This window comes from Aulostomus chinensis, chromosome 8, assembly GCF_037954235.1.
Source record: "Aulostomus chinensis isolate RoL2024-O1b breed Wild chromosome 8, RoL_Achi_v1.0, whole genome shotgun sequence".
In the NCBI taxonomy this organism is placed as follows: Eukaryota; Metazoa; Chordata; class Actinopteri; order Syngnathiformes; family Aulostomidae; genus Aulostomus; species Aulostomus chinensis.
The window spans coordinates 30,085,567-30,104,787 of NC_141327.1; the positions used below are offsets into that span (position 1 = coordinate 30,085,567).

Here is a 19,221-nt window from a genome sequence, read left to right on the forward strand (position 1 = left end):
TCTGCATGCCTCTCTGGTCGATACCAGTGGGCTGAGTGTGAGGCTGCAAAACTTCCTGATCACCTTAAATTCATTCAAGCAGCCATGCAAGTCTCAGACTCAGAACTCACTGAACTGATCTGAGATCAAGTGAGAGGAAAGAAAGAGAAATGGTTTCTGTTTGTGGCTAAAGCTCATCAAAGCCACAAGCTCAATGTTCTGATGTAGGTTTGTTCTCGTTAGGTCAATGGTTCCACAGGATTGAAGCTCGAACCACGGTCGAGAAGCTAAAAAGTTGAACGTGTTTAGGAGACATGGGCGATGGTGGCGTGATGTTCATTGTTTGAGTTAACATGAATCTTTTTACAGTTGCAAATGAATGCAGGAGCCCTGCAGCCGCCAGACAAAAGCAGATGCAGCCACAAGACGTGAAGTGTTCTCACCCTCTGGGTTCTACCTCCTTTTGCAGCCACACGTTTGTTAAATTGGGAGAACAAGTTACACCTGTGGTGACACGGAATATGGAACAGTTCATCTTTATTATTCAACAATCACTCTTTCATCAAACGAACTGGCAGCACATGAGGAATGTTCTTCATGTGACCTGAGTTCACGAGTGTGTGAGGGATTAACACACACACACACACACACACACACAATCACAGCACGGGTGTTTCTATGGAGTTCCTTTATTTTCATACATTTTCTAAATCATAAAAGGAAGCCACAGCAAAGATTTCAAACCACAGCACACTTCTTTCACAGATTGGAAATTCCACCTTAAAATTCAAGTCTTTTCAGAGAACTGCCTTAAGGTTCAGTGTACAAATGAAACTGAAACAGCTCAACACAACGTTTCTGAGCAGGGACCAAAAGGACGGCTCTACAATAAAAGACTAAATACCCCTCACTTTCCTCTTCATTCCTCCTGCTGAGTGCTGAAGAATGGGAGGAAGCAGGAGGTCAGAGGTCACGCGACACAGCTGAGCTGCAGGAAGTAAGAGGCAGAACAGAACCTCCTGAAGCGTGAGGTGTCACTGCTCATCTTTGGCTCCACCAAACTTCCCTGTTGGCAAGAAACATTCAAGGTTTGGACAGAGCTCTGAGATCAGCTGTGGGGACGCGACGTGTTCACTGCCGCCGTTTCCTTTGTTACATCGATCCTTTGGTTGAATAAAAGCTCGATCAGCTGGGCTCAGACAAACGGCTGCTGATGGCGTCTGTTGGAACAGCAGCAAATGTGCTGAAACAGCTAAAACTCACAACTTGGTCTTGATTTTAGTTTTCACTGGGACATCGTGACTCATCCCACAACTCTGACAAGTCTGCACATGAAAAACAGTCACCGAGTCCCGTTTCTATACATCAGTGCTTTAAATGATGACACCAGAATGACAATAAAAAACATGTACGACGGTTACCTAAAAAACTCCCTGTAAGATCAACAAAAACAATAAAAACTCACTAAAAATGATCACATTTTCAATAGAAAATTACATAGAAAAAAAATAAATAAATAACATTGGTCCTGAACATGAAAATGCTTTTTTAAAGTAAAAAGTCAAATTTAATCGCCCTCTTTGTTTTGATTGAGAAGTAAACAAGCATGTACTGACCAGTAAACACGTTTTTATAGTCCATAATAGTTTGTTATTCATATATGACAAATATATATATTATATATACAAATAAGATAAAATATATTCATTCTAACAAAGCAAGATATTATGTATAAATTAATGTATATATTTCTTACTTTACTGTTGTTATCTTTATGCAAATTAATTTATAGAAAAGAATAAAAGATAAAAAATGAGAAATTGCAAGTTTCTACTACGCCATGCAAATGGGTTTTTTGTGATTTTGTGCAATGATCATATAAAATATATAAAAAAGATTTAACAGGGGAAAGATCCCTGTTGGCTGCAGCCTCCCAGCCTACACCAGTCTTCCCAGGAGGAAGGAGACCGACGCTCCCAGCGCCAAACCCAGGACCAGGAAGAAGGTCATCAAAGAGCCGGCCCTCTCCTCTTCTTTACACCGCACCAACCTGACGCACAGACACACGACCTGAACATCAGACCTCTGGCAGAAGTCCTGGACCAGCAGAACCTGGCCTCCATCTTCACAAAGCAGAAAGACCTCAAAGCGACAAGGATGGCGAGGATGGACTCACTGTGGCGCGTAGGTCATGCAGAGCGTCGCCAGGTACCCGTTGGAGAAGGAGAACAGCGCCATGATGGCAGCGAAGGCACAGTCGTGACGGAAGAGGACGGGTAGCTTTGAGTTGGGGATGTTGCACATCATCATCAGCGGGACGAAGAGCAGCCGAGAAAACACGGCTGCAGGAAACAGACGACTGTCCTTCGCCGGCTGCAGGAACACCAGCACACGTCACTGACTTTAGATTCACTAATATTTGGTCTCTGTGCTCCACGGACCGCCAGGGGCCACGCCGCTGGACAGGGGCAGGTCACTTCCTGCCACCTCAACACAACGTATCAGGACAGCTGCTTCATTTCTGACCCAAATATAAACACTCAAAACCTACAGAAAATCATTTATTTCACATGTCAAAGAAAGGAAATACTGAAGGATGAGAAATGAATTCCTGTTAAATGTTGATTATGACGCGCAGGCTCACCCACTGGACGAGGGTCGGGGCGCTGCGGCCCAGCAGGTCCATGGCATTGAAGACAAGGAAGCAGCAGATGCAGATGAAGACTTTGTCTGATGGACACAAACGTGCACATCACCATACTTTACTGCCGTCTCTTTGTCTTTAAATTCAAAACAACAGGAGGAATTCCTCCAGGTCTCTTGCTGTCCATTGTCCCCAGAGACGGACAAGACGACAAAGACCCTCTTCCGGGCAGCAGGGACCCATGCGAGTTAGCTTTGCACAATGAATGGTTATGGGTGCTAAGCTAACTAGCGTGGGTCCCTGCTGCCCAGAAGAGGGTCTCTGTCTTCTTGTCCGTCTCTGGGGACGATGGACAGTAAGTTCACTAAAAGTGAACGTGTCTTGCAGGACACTGAGGTCTCACCCCAGGCTGCCACGTCCTGGTAAACAGTTTGGACTCGAACCGTGATGACGGGAAACACTGAGAGTGTGACGGCAAACACACACGTCACACACAGCGCCATCATCCAGATCTGTGAGACGGACACATGGACAAACACCTTTAATCAGTCAAACCAGAAACATCCTGCATTTCCATCACGTCTCCATGGAATCAAGAACAACAACATGTGGAAGAACACAATTTACTCATGGATGTGGACGGGACAGGAAGTCTGAGCGCCATCAGACTCATTAGTTCTATCAAGCCACATTAGCAGCATTGATGGAGTGGAGCTGATCAGAGCTGCGTTCGCCCTGTTTTGTTCTTTTAATCGTGCAGGGAAAGGCCGATACATTCCTTCAGATTGATATTCGCTAACTAACCTTCCAGCACCAAGTACAGTCCTGCTGGAATCACTCACCAACAACATCTTGAGGCCCAACAAACATGATGGCTCACACCCACTTGCTTCCTCCTATGAGAGTGAATTGTGTCAGAATTCACCTTTCTGAAGACATCCAGGACAGACGAGCGCTCCGGACTCTCAGCTGGTTCGCTGCTGAGCTTCCCGTTGTTGTTCAAAACCTTTTTGTCTTTAAAAAAAACAAAAACAAACCTAAAACAAATCAGGATCCAATCACATAAACACAGACCCTGCGGTTAGTGACACTAACCTGAGCTGCTGAGGGGCTCCTTCGCCATCTCCTCTCCGTCACACTCACTCCTGTTCAGATAAAATCGAGCAAATTCCTGCAGAAGAGTCAAAGTGTGAGAAATCCACCACGAACGTCTGACGACCTTCTAGAAGATCAGCCGTGCTTCAGAGTTTAACGTCGACAGGCTCCTGAAGGCAGCGCTGTCCCAGGGGCGCGGTTCATGTGGACGGATGTTTGTTGGTGACTGAATCTTTCTAAATCCCTTTCAGGCCTTTAACACCTTCAGTTCACTGAAGGAAATCATGTTCATGACATGTGCACACAGAACTGCACGCTCTCACGTACTTTGTGAAGTTTTCTTCTTCCTTTTGGGTGGAAACATATTCAGTATCTTAATTTCCAGCATTAACAATAACAGACCTAAAAGTGAGGTTTTTATCTGTGGGTTAAAGGCTTCAAGTAAGGCAGATGAAATATGGACAGTGGCAAACAAAAACATTCACATGACAATTTAGGATATAAATCCAGAACCGAAACACGTGTGATTGAGTGTCGCCGGCCTGACCAGGTGCCAGCTGGTGTGGTTTCCTCACCAGGTGAGGCAGCAGCAGGTAGCAGACCAGTGTTCCCAGCGTGGCCACACACGGCGTGATGAAGTAGCCCAACGCTGCCAAGCGCTCATCAGCGTTACCTGCAGAGGGGCAGAGACCCGCCAGCTTCATTTACACCGGATGAGGCACTCGGCTACGGCGGAAAGGACTCGCGTGTGTACGAGTCCCTGATCGCCACCCTCAGGTATAACGTGTCTGTCGTTGAAGCTTAGCAGCAACAAGGTTCACTGATATCACTTTCCACACACACACACACACACACACACACACACACACACACACAAGTATGTGCAGTAGAAAGCTGCACCTTTGTCAAAGTAGTTGGAAGACTGTTCCATTCTGCCCCCCCCCCCCCATACAACAAACATGCAAACACATGACATACAGTACTCACTAAAGATGGAGAGGAGCATGGCGAGAGCGGCGAAGATCCCCGCCAGACCCTGACCGCTCATGAAGAGCGCGCTGTAGCGAGGAGGAAGCTGACTGACCATGCCGAACAGACTCCCCTGCAGCACCGCACTGAACACTGCACACACAAGTCAGCCTCTGTTTACCATCGAAAATTAAGGGTGACCTCCCACTGGGATATCATTCTTTTCATTTTTACTCCCCAGTTGTACATCATTAGTTCACCCAACCAAGCAGTCCTGTTCAAAGCTCCGCCCCCTCTGAAACATGCTTCCGCCGTCACATGTTGAGTTGACGGCCATCTTTTCACCTGACGATGGGGAGTTTCGGCAGGGGGATTTCGGAGGACACACCCCCTCCTTCAGCTTCCCACCCAAAGACTTGGACAATTATGAGACAATTAATCTGGCACCCCCATGTTGCTAGGCAACACAACAGACGGCTGCATTACCTGGACGGCCTACATCACAGCGCTTATCTGAACTGCTTCAAACACAGCACTCCTCTTTCTGGGGGCGCCAACGGTACAGCCACCAAGTTGAAGGTCCATCGAACAAGTGATCAGCGAGCGAAGGGATGAAACTCACTGTTGATGAACCAGATGGTTGTCATGGTAACGGAGAAGAAGGTGTCCGGCTGCATGGGCACCTGGACCAGGGCAGCAGTGAGGGAGAAGAGGAGGAAGATGACGACCATACTGAAGGTTACACGGAGACGTACCCCCACCCTGCGGAGAGGAAACGGAAGCCTTACATCCGAGGTTCCCAAACCTCTCAGCTCAGAGAAGAGGTTCCACCTTGATACTCAACCAAGGCTTTGAGTTGGAGTCTCACGACCCCCAGGGTCTCCCTGCTCTGGGGGAACATTCTTAGAACCCAACTTTAACACACAAGTCAAACCTCTGAAAATGTGAGAGACAGGTTTAGAATCTTCAAACATTATTCAGAACCTCTCCAGCTGAACCAGGTTCTGCTGCATCAGAACCCTTCAGTCAAACATTACTGAACCACAGCCGAGACCACGAGAACATCCAGGAACACACACTATGACACAACTACACTCTCATCTGTGCAGCACTCGGTCCTGGTTCTGGCTCTCTGACCAGCGTCCAGCCAGACACGAGGGTTCTGTCCTCCAGAGGAGTAATGCAGGAGGCACAGTTGTATTTGTGAGTACTTGATAGGCAAAATACACACTGAGTGAAGTATCACTTCAGGCAGCAAGACAGGAACTTCCTACGGAGAGACATACATGTTCCCAAACAATATTCCTTTAAAATGATGCTTTACTATGCAATGAAAATCCCCCAATGAACTCCACAGAGCAGGCATGTGGGAAGGTTCCGGTTCCACTGCACCAACTCTGATGTCATCAGTACTAAAGCAAGTGAATACAACCTTTACAGAACCCTGGGAAAGGTTCTTCTTCTTTGGTTCTAGAACATTTAGAAAGCATCGTTGGTCTGTCTGAAGGGCCGATGTCCTGGTGCAGCCCCACTGTCAACACACTGTTGGCACGTACCACTGATGCAGGAAGGAGTTGAGCAGGGTGAAGAGCAGCAAGGGCAGCTGGGAAAGCAAGGCCATCCAGCTGTCATAGTTGTAGTCTTTTGTCGTTCCACCAGATGCATGGTTGGAGGTGACGTTGGGTGCTGCCAGGCGTTCGTTGAAATACTACAGGAGGAATCAACATCTTTCTTAGCATGTCGAGCGGATAGAAAGAACCAGGATGTAAACGCAATGGTAACGCAGACGAAGGGGAGAGAGGAACCTGAGAGGCCGTCAAGAAGAAGTTCCAGGGCAGCAGCGTTCCAAGGCCGAGTACGAAGACGATGGTGGCCACGGCCTGGCCGCTGTGGCAAGAAAACACCCTCATGACTCCAGTTTTGATTTGAACATTCACAGTTATTACTTTCATTGGAAGAGTCCAACTCACCGGTCTGTAGGGGGACTCCGCTCTTTCCACATCCTGTTAGTTCAGTCCAGGTCCTGCACAAAGACACGCACATCAGAACGGCTCCTATGTTTAGTGTATATTTCTATATCTAAATAAATACAGTATAGATATAGAAATATACACACATATCTATCTATACCTATAAAATTATATAGATATATACACAAATATCTATATCTATAAATAGATATAGATATAGATAGATGTAGATGTGTATGGAGGAGGACGACATATTTGATGTAAGACGTTGATTTGACAGACATTTAAGCTTGCCGCCATACTGCGGCGTCCTGCTCCCAGACCCCTCCCACAGCCCAGCTGCTCCTGCTGGTGGATTGGAATTTGAGAGCTGAAGACAGCTCTCTTTTAACGTCCCAGCACGTGTGTAGACTGTGGGGTCCGACAGTGGACGGGGCTTCACAAACTGACTTAAAAAACGGAAGCGGTTTGGATTTTCAGTCTTTGTTTATGTGCTGCGGGTGACGTCACGTTTACAGATTGGCTGAGTGGCTCGAGGGTCGAAATACTTCCTCTCAACCAGTTGTGACTCATCAGGTGTGACATCCTCTCCACTCCCCGCCTGCCTCCAGGTAATACGCATATATATACACACACATATATATATACATATATGTACACACACATATATATACATACATACACACACGTGTGTGTATACACATTTGTATATACATATATACATAGATATACACACGTATATATTATATATTTAATATAAACACACACACACATATATATATGTATATATATATATTATATATGTTCAAAGAAAGCTTCATGTTATTTTAACATTTAAACTCACAAGTTGACTAAACCGTAGCATGTGAGTGGCATTCATTTTCCCGGGAGTTAACCATCAAAGACGCGGGGCTCCGAGACTCAACGATCCCGCTCGCGTCGTCACCTGGCTGGTGATCGATGGCAGGAGTTCGACACCGGAGCCAACGTGTGGGAGAGAAACCGGTTCATCACCACCATCACTCCGACATGATTAACACCTACTGACGCGAGTGGACGGAGCTCACCTGAGAGTCGGAGCGGGTCTGTCCCGGGTCAGGCGGTCGGACTGTAGCGGTCCGGGATGAAGGCAGACGTTTGAATGAAGGCGCGCGTGGCGGGAGTCGTTGTGCGTTTCTTCCTGGGTTCGTGAGGAGGAAGGCGGGACAGAGAGTGTGTGAGTGTGTGTGTGTGAGTGTGTGTGTGTGTGGGCGCGCTTCACTTCCTGATAATTTAAAACTTTTAACTGCCTTTTATGTCTTTAATAAAAGAACAATGTCATTGTTTCTCATCTCGTTTCGTATTTTATTCGTTTAGTTTCACCCTGGTCCTGCTTGCCTTTCCCCACCCGCCCTTTGTCTTCTGTCTTCTGTCGATCATCTTGCTACTGTTTGATTGATTTGGCAGGCTGATGTTTTATTAACTGTGCATTCCAAGTCCCTGCGGTCACAGACATCGTGAACACGTCATTGTTCCGGCTCCGGGTGAGACCGAGCTCCTGTAGTCCCGCCCCCCTGGTCGGTCCTGTTCTGCATATTCAACACTGTTGGATTCACGTTTAGGAATTTGCTTCTTGTCACTTTTCTTTCAGGAGTGTCAGCCCTCTGCTTACCACAGCAATCCAGTCATTATGATAGTTATGATTGTGTCTCAGAGAAGCTTTTCTGATTTAAAAAAAATATTCGAAACTGACAGATATTTCTAAAGAAAGCTAAAATCTTTTTTTAAACCAAACTTTTTTTGATATTCTCCCTTTTAATTATGTCAGCTTTTGACAGTTTTTTAATGTTTATTGATGTAAATAAGCCTTTTGTATGAAAGATTTGATACAAATATATTATTATTGATATCCCTGTTGTTGTTTTTCTATCATTATTGATGATATTGCTATTTACTGTCTAGCTGCTGTGTTTTATGTTGAAAAGCCCACCGGAAGTGCTGTCGGCACCGCAGGGTTTTGTACACAATTGCGTGTTCAGTTCTGTCCAGAAACGCCACGAAACCTGTGAGAGCACCGCAACTGACCGAGTCCTGCTCTGTTCGTCTTCTGCCGGTAAAAACCCGTTACATTTATACTTGAAAAGTTTTTGGGAGCAACTTACAGAACCGGAACCTAAAAAATTCGACGGAAGAGAGTGTTTCTGGACGAGCAGTTACTTTGGTAAGTTTGGTTAACATTAGCTAAAATTCAGTTTGTCCTCCTTCGTAGCATTAAAATCTTTTATTAGCATAGTCCCCATTATGCTACTGACCGGCTAGTCCGACAACTAAACCCGAAATAAACAGCTCTTACTTCCAGTTCACATAAAGTACTAACGACACTGGTAAAGTACTCACTCTACCAGTGAAGTACTAGCTACACTGGTAAAGTACTAACTACACAGGTGAAGTACTCACGCTACCAGTGAAGTACTCGCTACACTGGTAAAGTACCAACTACACAGGTAAAGTACTAACTCTCCCAGTGAAGTACTAACTATACCAGTGAAGTACTAGCTACACTGGTAAAGTACTAACTACACTGGTAAAGTACTCATGCTACCAGTGAAGTACTAGCTACACTGGTAAAGTACCAACTACACAGGTAAAGTACTAACTCTACCAGTGAAGTACTAACTATACCAGTGAAGTACTAGCTACACTGGTAAAGTACTAACTACACTGGTAAAGTACTAACTACACTGGTAATGTACTCACTATATTGGTGAAGTACTCACTATACTGGTGAAGTACGCACTATACTGGTGAAGTACGCACTATACCGGTGAAGTACTCACTATACTGGTGAAGTACGCACTATAGCGGTGAAGTACTCACTATACTGGTGAAGTACGCACTATACTGGTGAAGTACGCACTATACCGGTGAAGTACTCACTATACTGGTGAAGTACGCACTATAGCGGTGAAGTACTCACTATACTGGTGAAGTACGCACTATACCAGTGAAGTCCTAACTATTGTAAATATGTCTTAAGTCACCCGACAAGATGGAACCAGCCCTGCTGCTGAGTCTGGGGTCGCTGGTCCGGACCTGCACGGTCCGAGGGTTCAGCTTCAGCTTTGACTCAACAATCAGAAGTGACAGCGGAGCATCAACATCCTGTTGGACTGATGTTCGTAATCATTGATGGATATTCCTGACACTTCCGCCTGTTAATATATTCTTTTGTGTCACTCTGATATGTTACGAGTTTAGCGTGTGTGTGTGTGTGTGTGTGTGTGTGTGTGTGTGTGTGACTACTATTACTCGATGGTTCTTTTAAAGTGAGAAGAAAGTGAGGTATTGCACACAGTGGCTCCACACATTTGTATCTGTGTTTGTTGTGTATTATTTTTATTGTGATTGTACTTGTCACAATAAAAGTGTCAGTGAGGTGAAGCCGGGATGTTGGGTGCAGCAGAGTCCGCATCCAGCGATCAGCAGCTCACGGTGAGCCTTTGTGTGCGTCACTCTTCTTCTTCTCTCTACTGTAATGTGACACAGCAGGGAGTCGTTGTGAGTCGCGATGGTGGTTTATTCCACAGATCTGTAATCACTGTGTCAGTGTGGAGCAGAACACACTCCACCTTTATCCTCACCCTCTGGAGTGAATATTCTTGTGTTTTTGGGGCAGATTGTCATGTTTTGGACCTTCAGGCACTCCAGTCGGCTGTGGTTGCCCCTGCCAGTCTTACCCTGCACGTTAGTTTGTGAAAACGCGTCCATTGCTGAGTCTACACAGAAAGACCTGTTGTTCCTTCTTTCACATCGACTCCAGGCGCTCAAACAAACTCCCTCAATTGTGTAAGGATGTTTTTATGCTTGCTTGTGGTGATTTTTGAGCTTTTTTTTTTTTTTTTTTAAAGGGGAGATGGAAACTCTTCACTAAATCAGCTGACATGGTGAATCTTTAATTCATGTGACGGATCAGCTGCTTCTGCTGCTGGCGTCTTCGTGTTTATTCCTAAAAGTTTGTTTTCCTCTCCGGACAGCAACACCCTGTCCAGCACTGGCTGGTGCTGAAACACTCCCAGAATCATCTAGATGACGTTGATGCAACTGAAGCTCATTTCTCAAGATTTGTCTCCAGCGTTCACAGACAGACGACGACTCTTCCTCTACTCGGTTTATTACAGCCATGTTGCTTCTACCGCCACCTTCTGGCAGCATCACAAACACGATTTTATTCTCTCCAAACTCGTAGATGGAAACATGCCAGGGGGACTTCTCAACTGACATGACATTTAACCAAAGCACAAATATGGAGAAGGAGAGTGGAATGGTAACAGAGGAGGAGGAGATGTCCTTGGAGAAGAAATTGTTTTTGTTTGTGTGGACTTTTGAAACAAAAGAATAATTTACCTATTTGACAAAACAAGTATTGTGTCGTGATATACAATATACTGTTACAATAGTGTGAAATGAAATCCATTGTCGTATCGCTCAGTTACTTGGAGTGCAGTCGATATATTTCTTTGTTCATACATCCTGTAAGAAAGTAGGTCCAGCAGTGTGTGTGGCTGACGGGCTGATCTGGGTGGCTCTGTGTGGCCCAGCTGTCCTCCTTTGTTCTGGCCTCACAAGCTGATTAACATGCACCATCCTACCGCAGCATCTGGCCCCACAGACGCTGCTTTTGTTCCCTGTTTCAAAACTTGAAATTTGGCCCTTTTTGTCCAACTGTCCGCTCATATTAGGAGCTTATCACCATGTTAACCTCCTCTATGCATGCAAATGTTGACCTAAAAGCTGAGGGACGTTTTAATCTGGAGCAGAGATGAGAACAACAAACCTGATGGTCGCAGTTCAGGAGCTCCGTAATGTGCCAGAGGGGAGAGACGTGTCTGGATCTGCTGGTCTGGAGCTAAACATGATGGACTGCTGTGGTCCTTTCATTCAAGTGATCAGTGTTTGCAGTTTAAAAGAAGGAGTAACACGTTTTAGCAGCTCTTGCAGTGATTTTCTGCCATTAAGGTTCTGTTGATTATCGTAGCATAGCAGTTGTCAGTGATTGTGCAGCTCAGCGGTCAGAAGTGGAGCATCGGGGCTCCTGTGCAGGATTGTGAACATAAATAGGATCTTAAGTGTTGTTGGCTTTGTTAACCAGCCTGGTTTGTTTTGTTTGCTGCTTCTCTGAGTGAATAATTTAGAAGCTGAAATTCACCACCACCCGTCAACGCTATGAACTGTCAGCTTCCAGACTTCCATGAAGCTGCAGGAGGGCCGTCCCTGCTTATTGACAGTTGCTGAATCCTCATGTGTGAGCACTGACACTTTTTATGGATTGTAAGGTGACCTTAGATGTCCTGAAAATTCCATGAAATTCATTTAATAATAATAATAATAATAATTATTATTATTATTACTATTAATTATTTCATGATGATTATTATTATTATTATAATGTTCTCATAAATGTAAGCGAGCTTGATAACGCTGAGTACTTTAAGAGTAAAAAATGACAAGTTTGAAGATGCTTCATCTAAATTATCGTAAATACCTCTCAGTGTGTGTGTGTTTTTTGCAAACCATGAGCTCTGAGTCATGAGGGGTAAAATCAGCTTTGAGTGGCGGTGTGAAGAAGAGAGCAGCGTGTGATTCACCTCATTGTCGCGGGTGGTGGTGTGGGGCTGCTGCGAGTAAAGGGACACACAAAAGACTGGTTGTTGGAGGAGAGAAGTCACTTTAGAAGTCGTCCTCCTTATCTGGTGTCCAGTTGCAGGCAGTGAATGAGTCTCTGTCCCCTGCAGGTTCCCTGGCTGCCTTCATGGCCAGGGAAAGAAACTCTGGTTATGATGTCGAGACTGGTCAGGGCTCCTCCTCCATAACACAGGTGACTGTAAGGCTGCATTCAGACCAGATCTGGCGCTGTGGCGAAGGCATGCTAACCTGACATGCCTGGTAGTTGGTTACACCAAACCAATGTGGGACATTCTCCATAGAAACTGTTTGCACAGAGTCACTTTTAATGAACAAACAGCAGGTGATTGGGTGAACCTTGAAATCATCAGCGTCTGTCAAGCTAACTGAAGCCAGTCAGAGGAGTGAAAACATGGTTTTCATGGTGGAAGCGCTTAATGGTGTTCATTCAAAGAAGAAACGTGTGACGTGGGGAGACAAGCAGTGCACGCTAGCAGTTAGCAGGGGTTAGCCAGTTAGCTTAGAGATTTGACGGACATTGTCACTGGGGTAAGAGCATACAGCTTGTAGCTTAGCGGTGTGCATAGTAGCATGTAGCAAAGCCGTGTGCATAGTCTCAAGCACATCAATCAAATCAAAGGAGTGGTGCCACCCTGTGGCTCTATTTGACACTGCAATAATATCGGATGTAGAATCTGACTGCTGCAAATTTTTGTGAACGTGTGTTGCGTTCATTTGATTGGGGATTTGGGCATTTTAGCCCCGCACAGAAAAGTTAAATCTGAGTCACCCAGACTGCAAAGCAGTGATAAGAACGTTATCACTGCTGTCCAACTTGCAGTCCTCTGAAGAGTCTTTTCCTCCATTTGTTGTTTAATAGCGGTTCGTGAGCAATTGACAGTTGGGGGGTGGGGGGGGGGAGAGATCATGTTTATGATGACGTCGGGTTGGGTTGTGAATGGTACAAAGGGTTACAACATCAGCTCCAGTGTGCAGCTAAGTGAGTCACCCCGCCACAGACGGCCCAGTTGTACACCCAACAAGCCCAGTCAGTGTACTGGTGTGAATATGTACATTGTCTGCCTCTGCTGCGCCCTGTACAAAGACAGCATGGGTGATCTGTTGCAGACAATGATGGTGTGTTGAATCCTTCATGTGTGTTTGTGTGACGGTCAGAGTTGGTTTGTAGGTGTCTCTGTCTCTGACAGCGCGTTTCCTGCTGTTTTAAGCGCTGGCTGTGTTTGATTGTTTGCAGGCGACAGGTGTACGAGTGTTGATGGAGATTCTCTGAGGAAAGTCCTTGTTCCTTCTGAATGCTGCACAGATGTTTGCACTTGAGCAGGAAAACATCTCCACCTCCCCAGCTTCCACTAAAGGACCAGTCCAGTATGGAGAGCTCCTCGTGCTGGGGTGAGACACTCTCTTCTTTGATCAGGAGGGTTGCCTGACAGCAAACACCTGAGACTCATTTCCTGATATTTCTTTGAGCTGTTTTGCCATCAATCATCTGCTGTTGTTGGTCTGAAAAACCCTTAAACTCTAATCTGAAAGTTTTATTCTTCTGTGTAGAAATTTGTGAACAGTCATTATTTTTCCACGTGATAAACAGTCCCCTTCATCTGAGCATTTTTACAGTGGGAAATTCAATCAAGTTTCATTTGTTTGGGCTCAGCAGAACTCTGCCTGAATCCTGATAAGTTTCTAGAACCCACAGGAAAGAATGCAGGCGACTACCTGACCGAAGGCTGTGGAGGGCGGACATGAGTCAACGCCTGCCTGTGTCTCAGGGAGCGTCCACCGGTGACGGGTTCAGACCTTTTGTTTGCTTTTGTGTGAAAGTGTCCACTTGTGAAATTAAACAGAGGATGGAAATCCTGTAACAGCCAATCACAACGGTCAAAAACTTTAATTTTAAAGAGTCTTGTAGTTTCTGAGAGCTGAGTTTTCCTCACTGGGTGTGAAGGCTCCTCGGGGAGGAATGGAGGTGTCTGTCTCTTTATGTGAAACACAGGAAGTTTGCATTATCCGCTGAAAGAATGGTTGAACTTTTCACTAAACTCAAATGTTTACTTGACCTGCGTCTGCCAGCCCTCTGGCTGAGGCATTGACCTCAAACCAAACTGACTTTCAATGAACATAACATTCAGCTGAAATCACAACACTACAGCTTCAGATAAGAAGTTGTGTTTCATGAGTGTTTTTGTTAGAAACACAACCTTCTGCCTATTGGTCTGGACTACAGTCAGTGTTACGTATACAACTATTTGTCTTCTAACCTGCTAACAGATGAGGGACTTGGACTTGCATTGCCTAGCTTAGCATGAGGACTACGACTGCTCACCTCAGTCCATTCAGACAGAAAAGAAGTTCCATCGATCCTGCAGCAGTTTGGCCTGTGTTGTACTCTGTGGTTGATCAGATTTACTACGTACGTGGAGGCTTGTAGTTTTAGCAGCACTGATTTAGACACTTTCACACACTTGGAACAAGAGTCAGACCGTTGAGGATATTTCTCACTTAAAAGTTATAAAAGTTACCAGATGTTGAAAGACTTCTTCCTCCTGAGCCACATGCGTCCCCCAGGTCTTTATACATTTACACTTCGTCCCTCCTGGGACAAACAGTGCCTCTTGTTTCGGAGGAGAGTAACTCAGTGAAATGTGTGAAGAATGCAGCTGACGTCCTCCTGACTGGAGGCCATTCACTGTGGATACAAGACAGAGGCTGTGGTTCACTGAGGTCAGCCTCTGTTCCTGTAGACCTTTTGTGTTATTAAATCCACAACAGAGATGAAGTCTGACTCTCTGTGCATCATTACCCCCAGCCAGCTCTTTGCCTTGTCTCCCTCCCTTGTTGTACTTGACATATGTGAATACAAATGATTGCATTTATAAGTGTGACAACGGCTGCTGGCTGCTGTGGGAACGTCATCAACAGTTGACGGCGTTTTACAGAGATTTTGCAACCTGCTGTAATAATAAAATGGAAGAACACGAATCTGAGTGAATTCTCTGGAAGCCTCTCGCTCTTGTGTCCTCTAATACTAAAACATCTTGAATCATGTTACAACTGTACTGACAGTTTACATTCAGGACGGTTGAAACGATGGGTAAATATTCTGGAGCTCTGGGTTGTGTCGTCAAAGACGTCTTCCTGAAGTCGGCCTATCAAAACCTCCAAATAAGACTTTCCTCAGGAACTTATGAGCCACACATCTGAGAAGGAAGTTGACCAGCAGTCACATTTCCGTGATAGTTACACTCACACACGTCCTCTATTTTGCAAGTAAAAACATGTCAACAACGTCACATTTTACTGCGTTCACTCATCTGCTGGTCCAGGCGTCGACTCCCTGCAGCGCTGCTGAATGACCAAAGAAGGAACGATCACGGGGAAGGAAGATGAATAGATCGCTCACTGAGTTTAGAGAAGAATCAGGTTTCTTTTGAATATTTCCAGCTATTTGTCAGTTTGCAGTTGCCAAGTGCACAAAATAAAAATGTATAACGTAAAAAAGGCAGGTTTTTTTTTTTAATTATTGCCTCTACAGGGTCCTGCAGAGTAAAGCGTCCTACAAGAGACTTTATCATGCTTCAGCATGTTAAATGTAACCGTCAGTGTACTGCCTGCAGTTCTGACACTTCTCCCGTCATGTATTTCAGATGTAACGGTTCTCTACCCAACGGCGACAAGGGGAGGCGGAGAAGTCGTTTTGCGCTGTGTCGCAGAACGAAAGCCAACGGCGTGAAACCCAGCACTGTGCACACATCCTGCACGCCTCAGGCGGCCAAGGTGAGTAACGTGACGCCGGTTAATGTCCCCATCAAGTGAAGTAGGAAAGTAAAACCTGCACCGTGGTTTCATCCCACTGAGTTTGTTTCTGTCTTCATACTGTGACTGTCACCTTCCCTCGTCATTGTCAGTATCATCTGGTTCCTGCCGTTATTCAGTTAATCGTTGAGCCATAAAAGCTCAGAAAACAAAACAAAGTTTTGTATGACATTTATCAGCTCAGAAAGGTTCTGTTTTCTCTCAACCAGCAAGTGTTCGTTTTTTGTGAATTTACCTCAAAAATGACTAAAATAATTATCAAAATATTTTTGATGTAATTTTCTGTTGATGAGTCTGTTGAGTGACTATTTGCTTGTTTTAGTCATCAGCGATGCACACGTCTGAGCTGTTGAACTAAGCAGCTCGTTGGATTCTCTTCATGAAGTATTTTCACTGTGTTCAGTGGATCTTCACCACAGTTCAGCGGGTTCCTCATGCCTCCTTGTTACAGGCAACAGCAGCCATGTTGTATAAAAACTGGTCTGGCAGGATTCATCATTTATAGAATGTTTGTGTTGCTGAATTGAAATAAACACCAACCTGCATCTCTTGTGTGGTCCTGAAGGCAATAAGTAACAAGGAGCAGCACAGTATCACATACACTCTGTCCCGGGCCCAGACGGTGGTGGTGGAGTACACTCACGACTGCAACACGGACATGTTCCAGGTCTGTAGCGTCCAGAAACGTCCCGCTGATGGGCCTGTTAGAGTCAGGAGGGTTAATGAGACGGCACAGGTTGATGCACGTGTGGAGGCAGTAGAGTAAAACAAAGAGGGTAGTAATGTGCTTGAGCTCTGGTGTGATGAGTGAGTGTGTGTGCGTGTGTGGTTACAGATCGGGCGTTCTACAGAGAACCCCATTGACTTCGTGGTGACAGACACAGTCCCCGGAGGTTCCAGCCACGCTGATGGCCAGACGATTCAGAGCACCATCTCACGCTTCGCCTGCCGCATCATCTGCCAAAGAAACCCACCTTACACTGCACGCATCTACGCAGCGGGCTTTGACTCTTCCAAGAACATCTTCCTCGGGGTAGGCTGCACCTGTGGACGCCATTAGAGGAGGACGATGCCCGTGTTGTCTTCTCTGACGGGACGGGTTGCCAAAGTCTTTCCCCTCTTCGCAAGAGAAGCTTTAACACTGATAAACCCTGTGGTCCTCCTCTCTCCCTCACAGGAGAAGGCAGCCAAGTGGAGGATGCAGGATGGTCAGATGGACGGACTGACCACCAATGGCGTTCTGGTAATGCACCCACGCCACGGCTTCAGCCAGGACTCCAAACCCGGCCTGTGGAGGGAAATCTCAGTCTGCGGGAATGTCTTTACACTGCGGGAGACCCGATCAGCTCAGCAGAGGGGCAAGATGGTGGGTGACATGTACATGCGCGCACACACACACACACACACACACAAAGAGTGTGTGCAAAGACAAACAGGTGAAGAACTGTGGTCCTGAGCCTGACGGGATAATCAACTGGTTGGCGGGTGTTAAGCGGTTTCAAGGTGCTCCTCCCCTCCTCATTGTGACTTAAAACTGCTTGTTTTCTGCCGGCTGGGCCTTTTCTCTCTTTTTCTGTCGGCTCCAAGACAATGAGACGTCTTTAAGCCGGAGCCCTGCACAGTCCCAGTGGTGTGGATGAGCTGTCTTCATCTACCATGTCTCCTTCAGGTGGACGTGGAGTCCAATGAGCTGGTGGACGGCTCGCTAATCGACCTGTGTGGCACCACCCTGCTGTGGCGGACGGCTGAGGGTCTGTCACTGACTCCCACTGTCAAACATCTGGAAGCACTGCGTCAGGAGCTGAACGCCGGACGGCCGCAGTGTCCCGTGGGCTTCAATACGCTGGCCTTCCCTAGCCTTCGCCGCAAAGACATCCTGGATGAGAAGCAGCCCTGGGTGTACCTGCGCTGTGGCCATGTGCACGGCTACCACGGCTGGGGGGGGCGCCGCAATCCTGAAGTGGATGCGGCGTGTCAGGAGAGAGAGTGCCCCATGTGCCGGGCTCGGGGTCCCTATGTGCCATTGTGGCTAGGCTGTGAAGCCGGCTTCTACGTGGATGCGGGCCCCCCCACGCATGCCTTCGTCCCCTGCGGCCATGTTTGCTCGGAGAAGACGACGGCGTACTGGAGCCTGATTCCGCTGCCGCATGGCACCCACACCTTCCACACCGCCTGCCCCTTCTGCGTTCAGCCGCTGGGTGGAGACGCCGGCAGCGTCAGACTCATCTTCCAAAGCCCACTGGACTAGAAACCCCTAGGAGGGGACGTGGAACAGCACGCTTGAAGGTTTATCACCTTGAACCTGAGTTCATGCATTATTGAAAATCATCCAGACTGTCGTACAGACTGGAAAATCTCTGGAGTTTGATTCGCTTGTACTTTATTTATTTACATCTTTACTAAAGTATTCTTTTTAAATCAATGCAATATTTAAAGGGGCAAAGTTTCCCACCTGTAACTGTCTGGGTCTCAGACAGCAACACAATCTGATGGGTTTCAGGGGTAGAAACACAAAAAATACATATTTTTATAATGTTTTTTTTTCCTTAGAAATTAAGTGGCATTTGTCTGTGGTGCTTTGAACACGGAGTAATAATTTTCTTGATCTTAAAACACAACGTGCATTACAACCTAATGAGAACACATCTGGCAGACGGGTGAGGCTGCTGACTGGAAACACAACTATAATTAATATTTATGTTTTCATCTTAACGTCATTTTTTTCCCACTAAAATAAAGTCTGCTACAGGCGTGAATGACTGTTTCTTATTACTGTTCCCAAGTTGTCAATAATGCTGTCAAATGATCATGTGATACAAGCGTAACCATGGTAACAATGTAGTTTATGAGATCTTTGCTATCTCAGCGGTTGGAGTACTTCCATAGCTATACTTTCTACTTCACTACATTTGTTTCTCCGTGTCTGAAATCCTTTTACCAATCTTCTTTTAAATGTGATGCAAAAATATACAGATGGAAGAAAGAAATCCTGAGCTGTTAGAAGGGCGCGTCCCATTTCCTTCCATGCTAACATGGTGGTTTTATTAAAGTTATAATGCTTTATTTCACATT

The 19,221-nt window shown here is 45.9% G+C and overlaps 2 protein-coding genes across 3 annotated transcripts; one reads left to right on the forward strand and one right to left on the reverse strand.

The window, feature by feature from the left end:
• Nucleotides 1-540: 540 nt before the first annotated feature.
• LOC147258047 (equilibrative nucleoside transporter 2-like) lies at nucleotides 541-8,022 on the reverse strand. 2 transcript variants are annotated; one of them, XM_086212375.1, is made up of 13 exons: nucleotides 7,725-8,018; nucleotides 6,658-6,710; nucleotides 6,493-6,574; nucleotides 6,244-6,395; nucleotides 5,310-5,449; nucleotides 4,706-4,840; nucleotides 4,294-4,391; nucleotides 3,719-3,794; nucleotides 3,549-3,637; nucleotides 3,027-3,135; nucleotides 2,624-2,709; nucleotides 2,156-2,352; nucleotides 541-2,029 (listed from the first exon to the last, which is right to left on the reverse strand). In XM_086212375.1, the coding sequence occupies exons 2-13, from the start codon at nucleotides 6,687-6,689 to the stop codon at nucleotides 1,918-1,920; spliced, it is 1,308 nt and encodes a 435-aa protein (XP_086068501.1). In that variant the 5' UTR covers nucleotides 6,690-6,710; nucleotides 7,725-8,018; the 3' UTR covers nucleotides 541-1,917. The 2 variants fall into 2 exon arrangements, with proteins under 2 accessions (XP_086068501.1, XP_086068502.1); XM_086212376.1 differs by lacking the exons at nucleotides 541-2,029; nucleotides 2,156-2,352 and adding an exon at nucleotides 2,370-2,526 and having other exon boundaries at nucleotides 7,725-8,022.
• A 622-nt stretch (nucleotides 8,023-8,644) lies between these two features.
• Nucleotides 8,645-18,873, forward strand: LOC147258048 (E3 ubiquitin-protein ligase pellino homolog 1-like). Its single transcript, XM_086212377.1, has 7 exons — nucleotides 8,645-8,857; nucleotides 13,574-13,728; nucleotides 15,981-16,110; nucleotides 16,715-16,816; nucleotides 16,985-17,182; nucleotides 17,327-17,515; nucleotides 17,819-18,873. Exons 2-7 carry the CDS (start codon nucleotides 13,643-13,645, stop codon nucleotides 18,395-18,397), a joined length of 1,284 nt encoding a protein of 427 aa, XP_086068503.1. The 5' UTR covers nucleotides 8,645-8,857; nucleotides 13,574-13,642; the 3' UTR covers nucleotides 18,398-18,873.
• The last annotated feature ends 348 nt before the right edge of the window (nucleotides 18,874-19,221 follow it).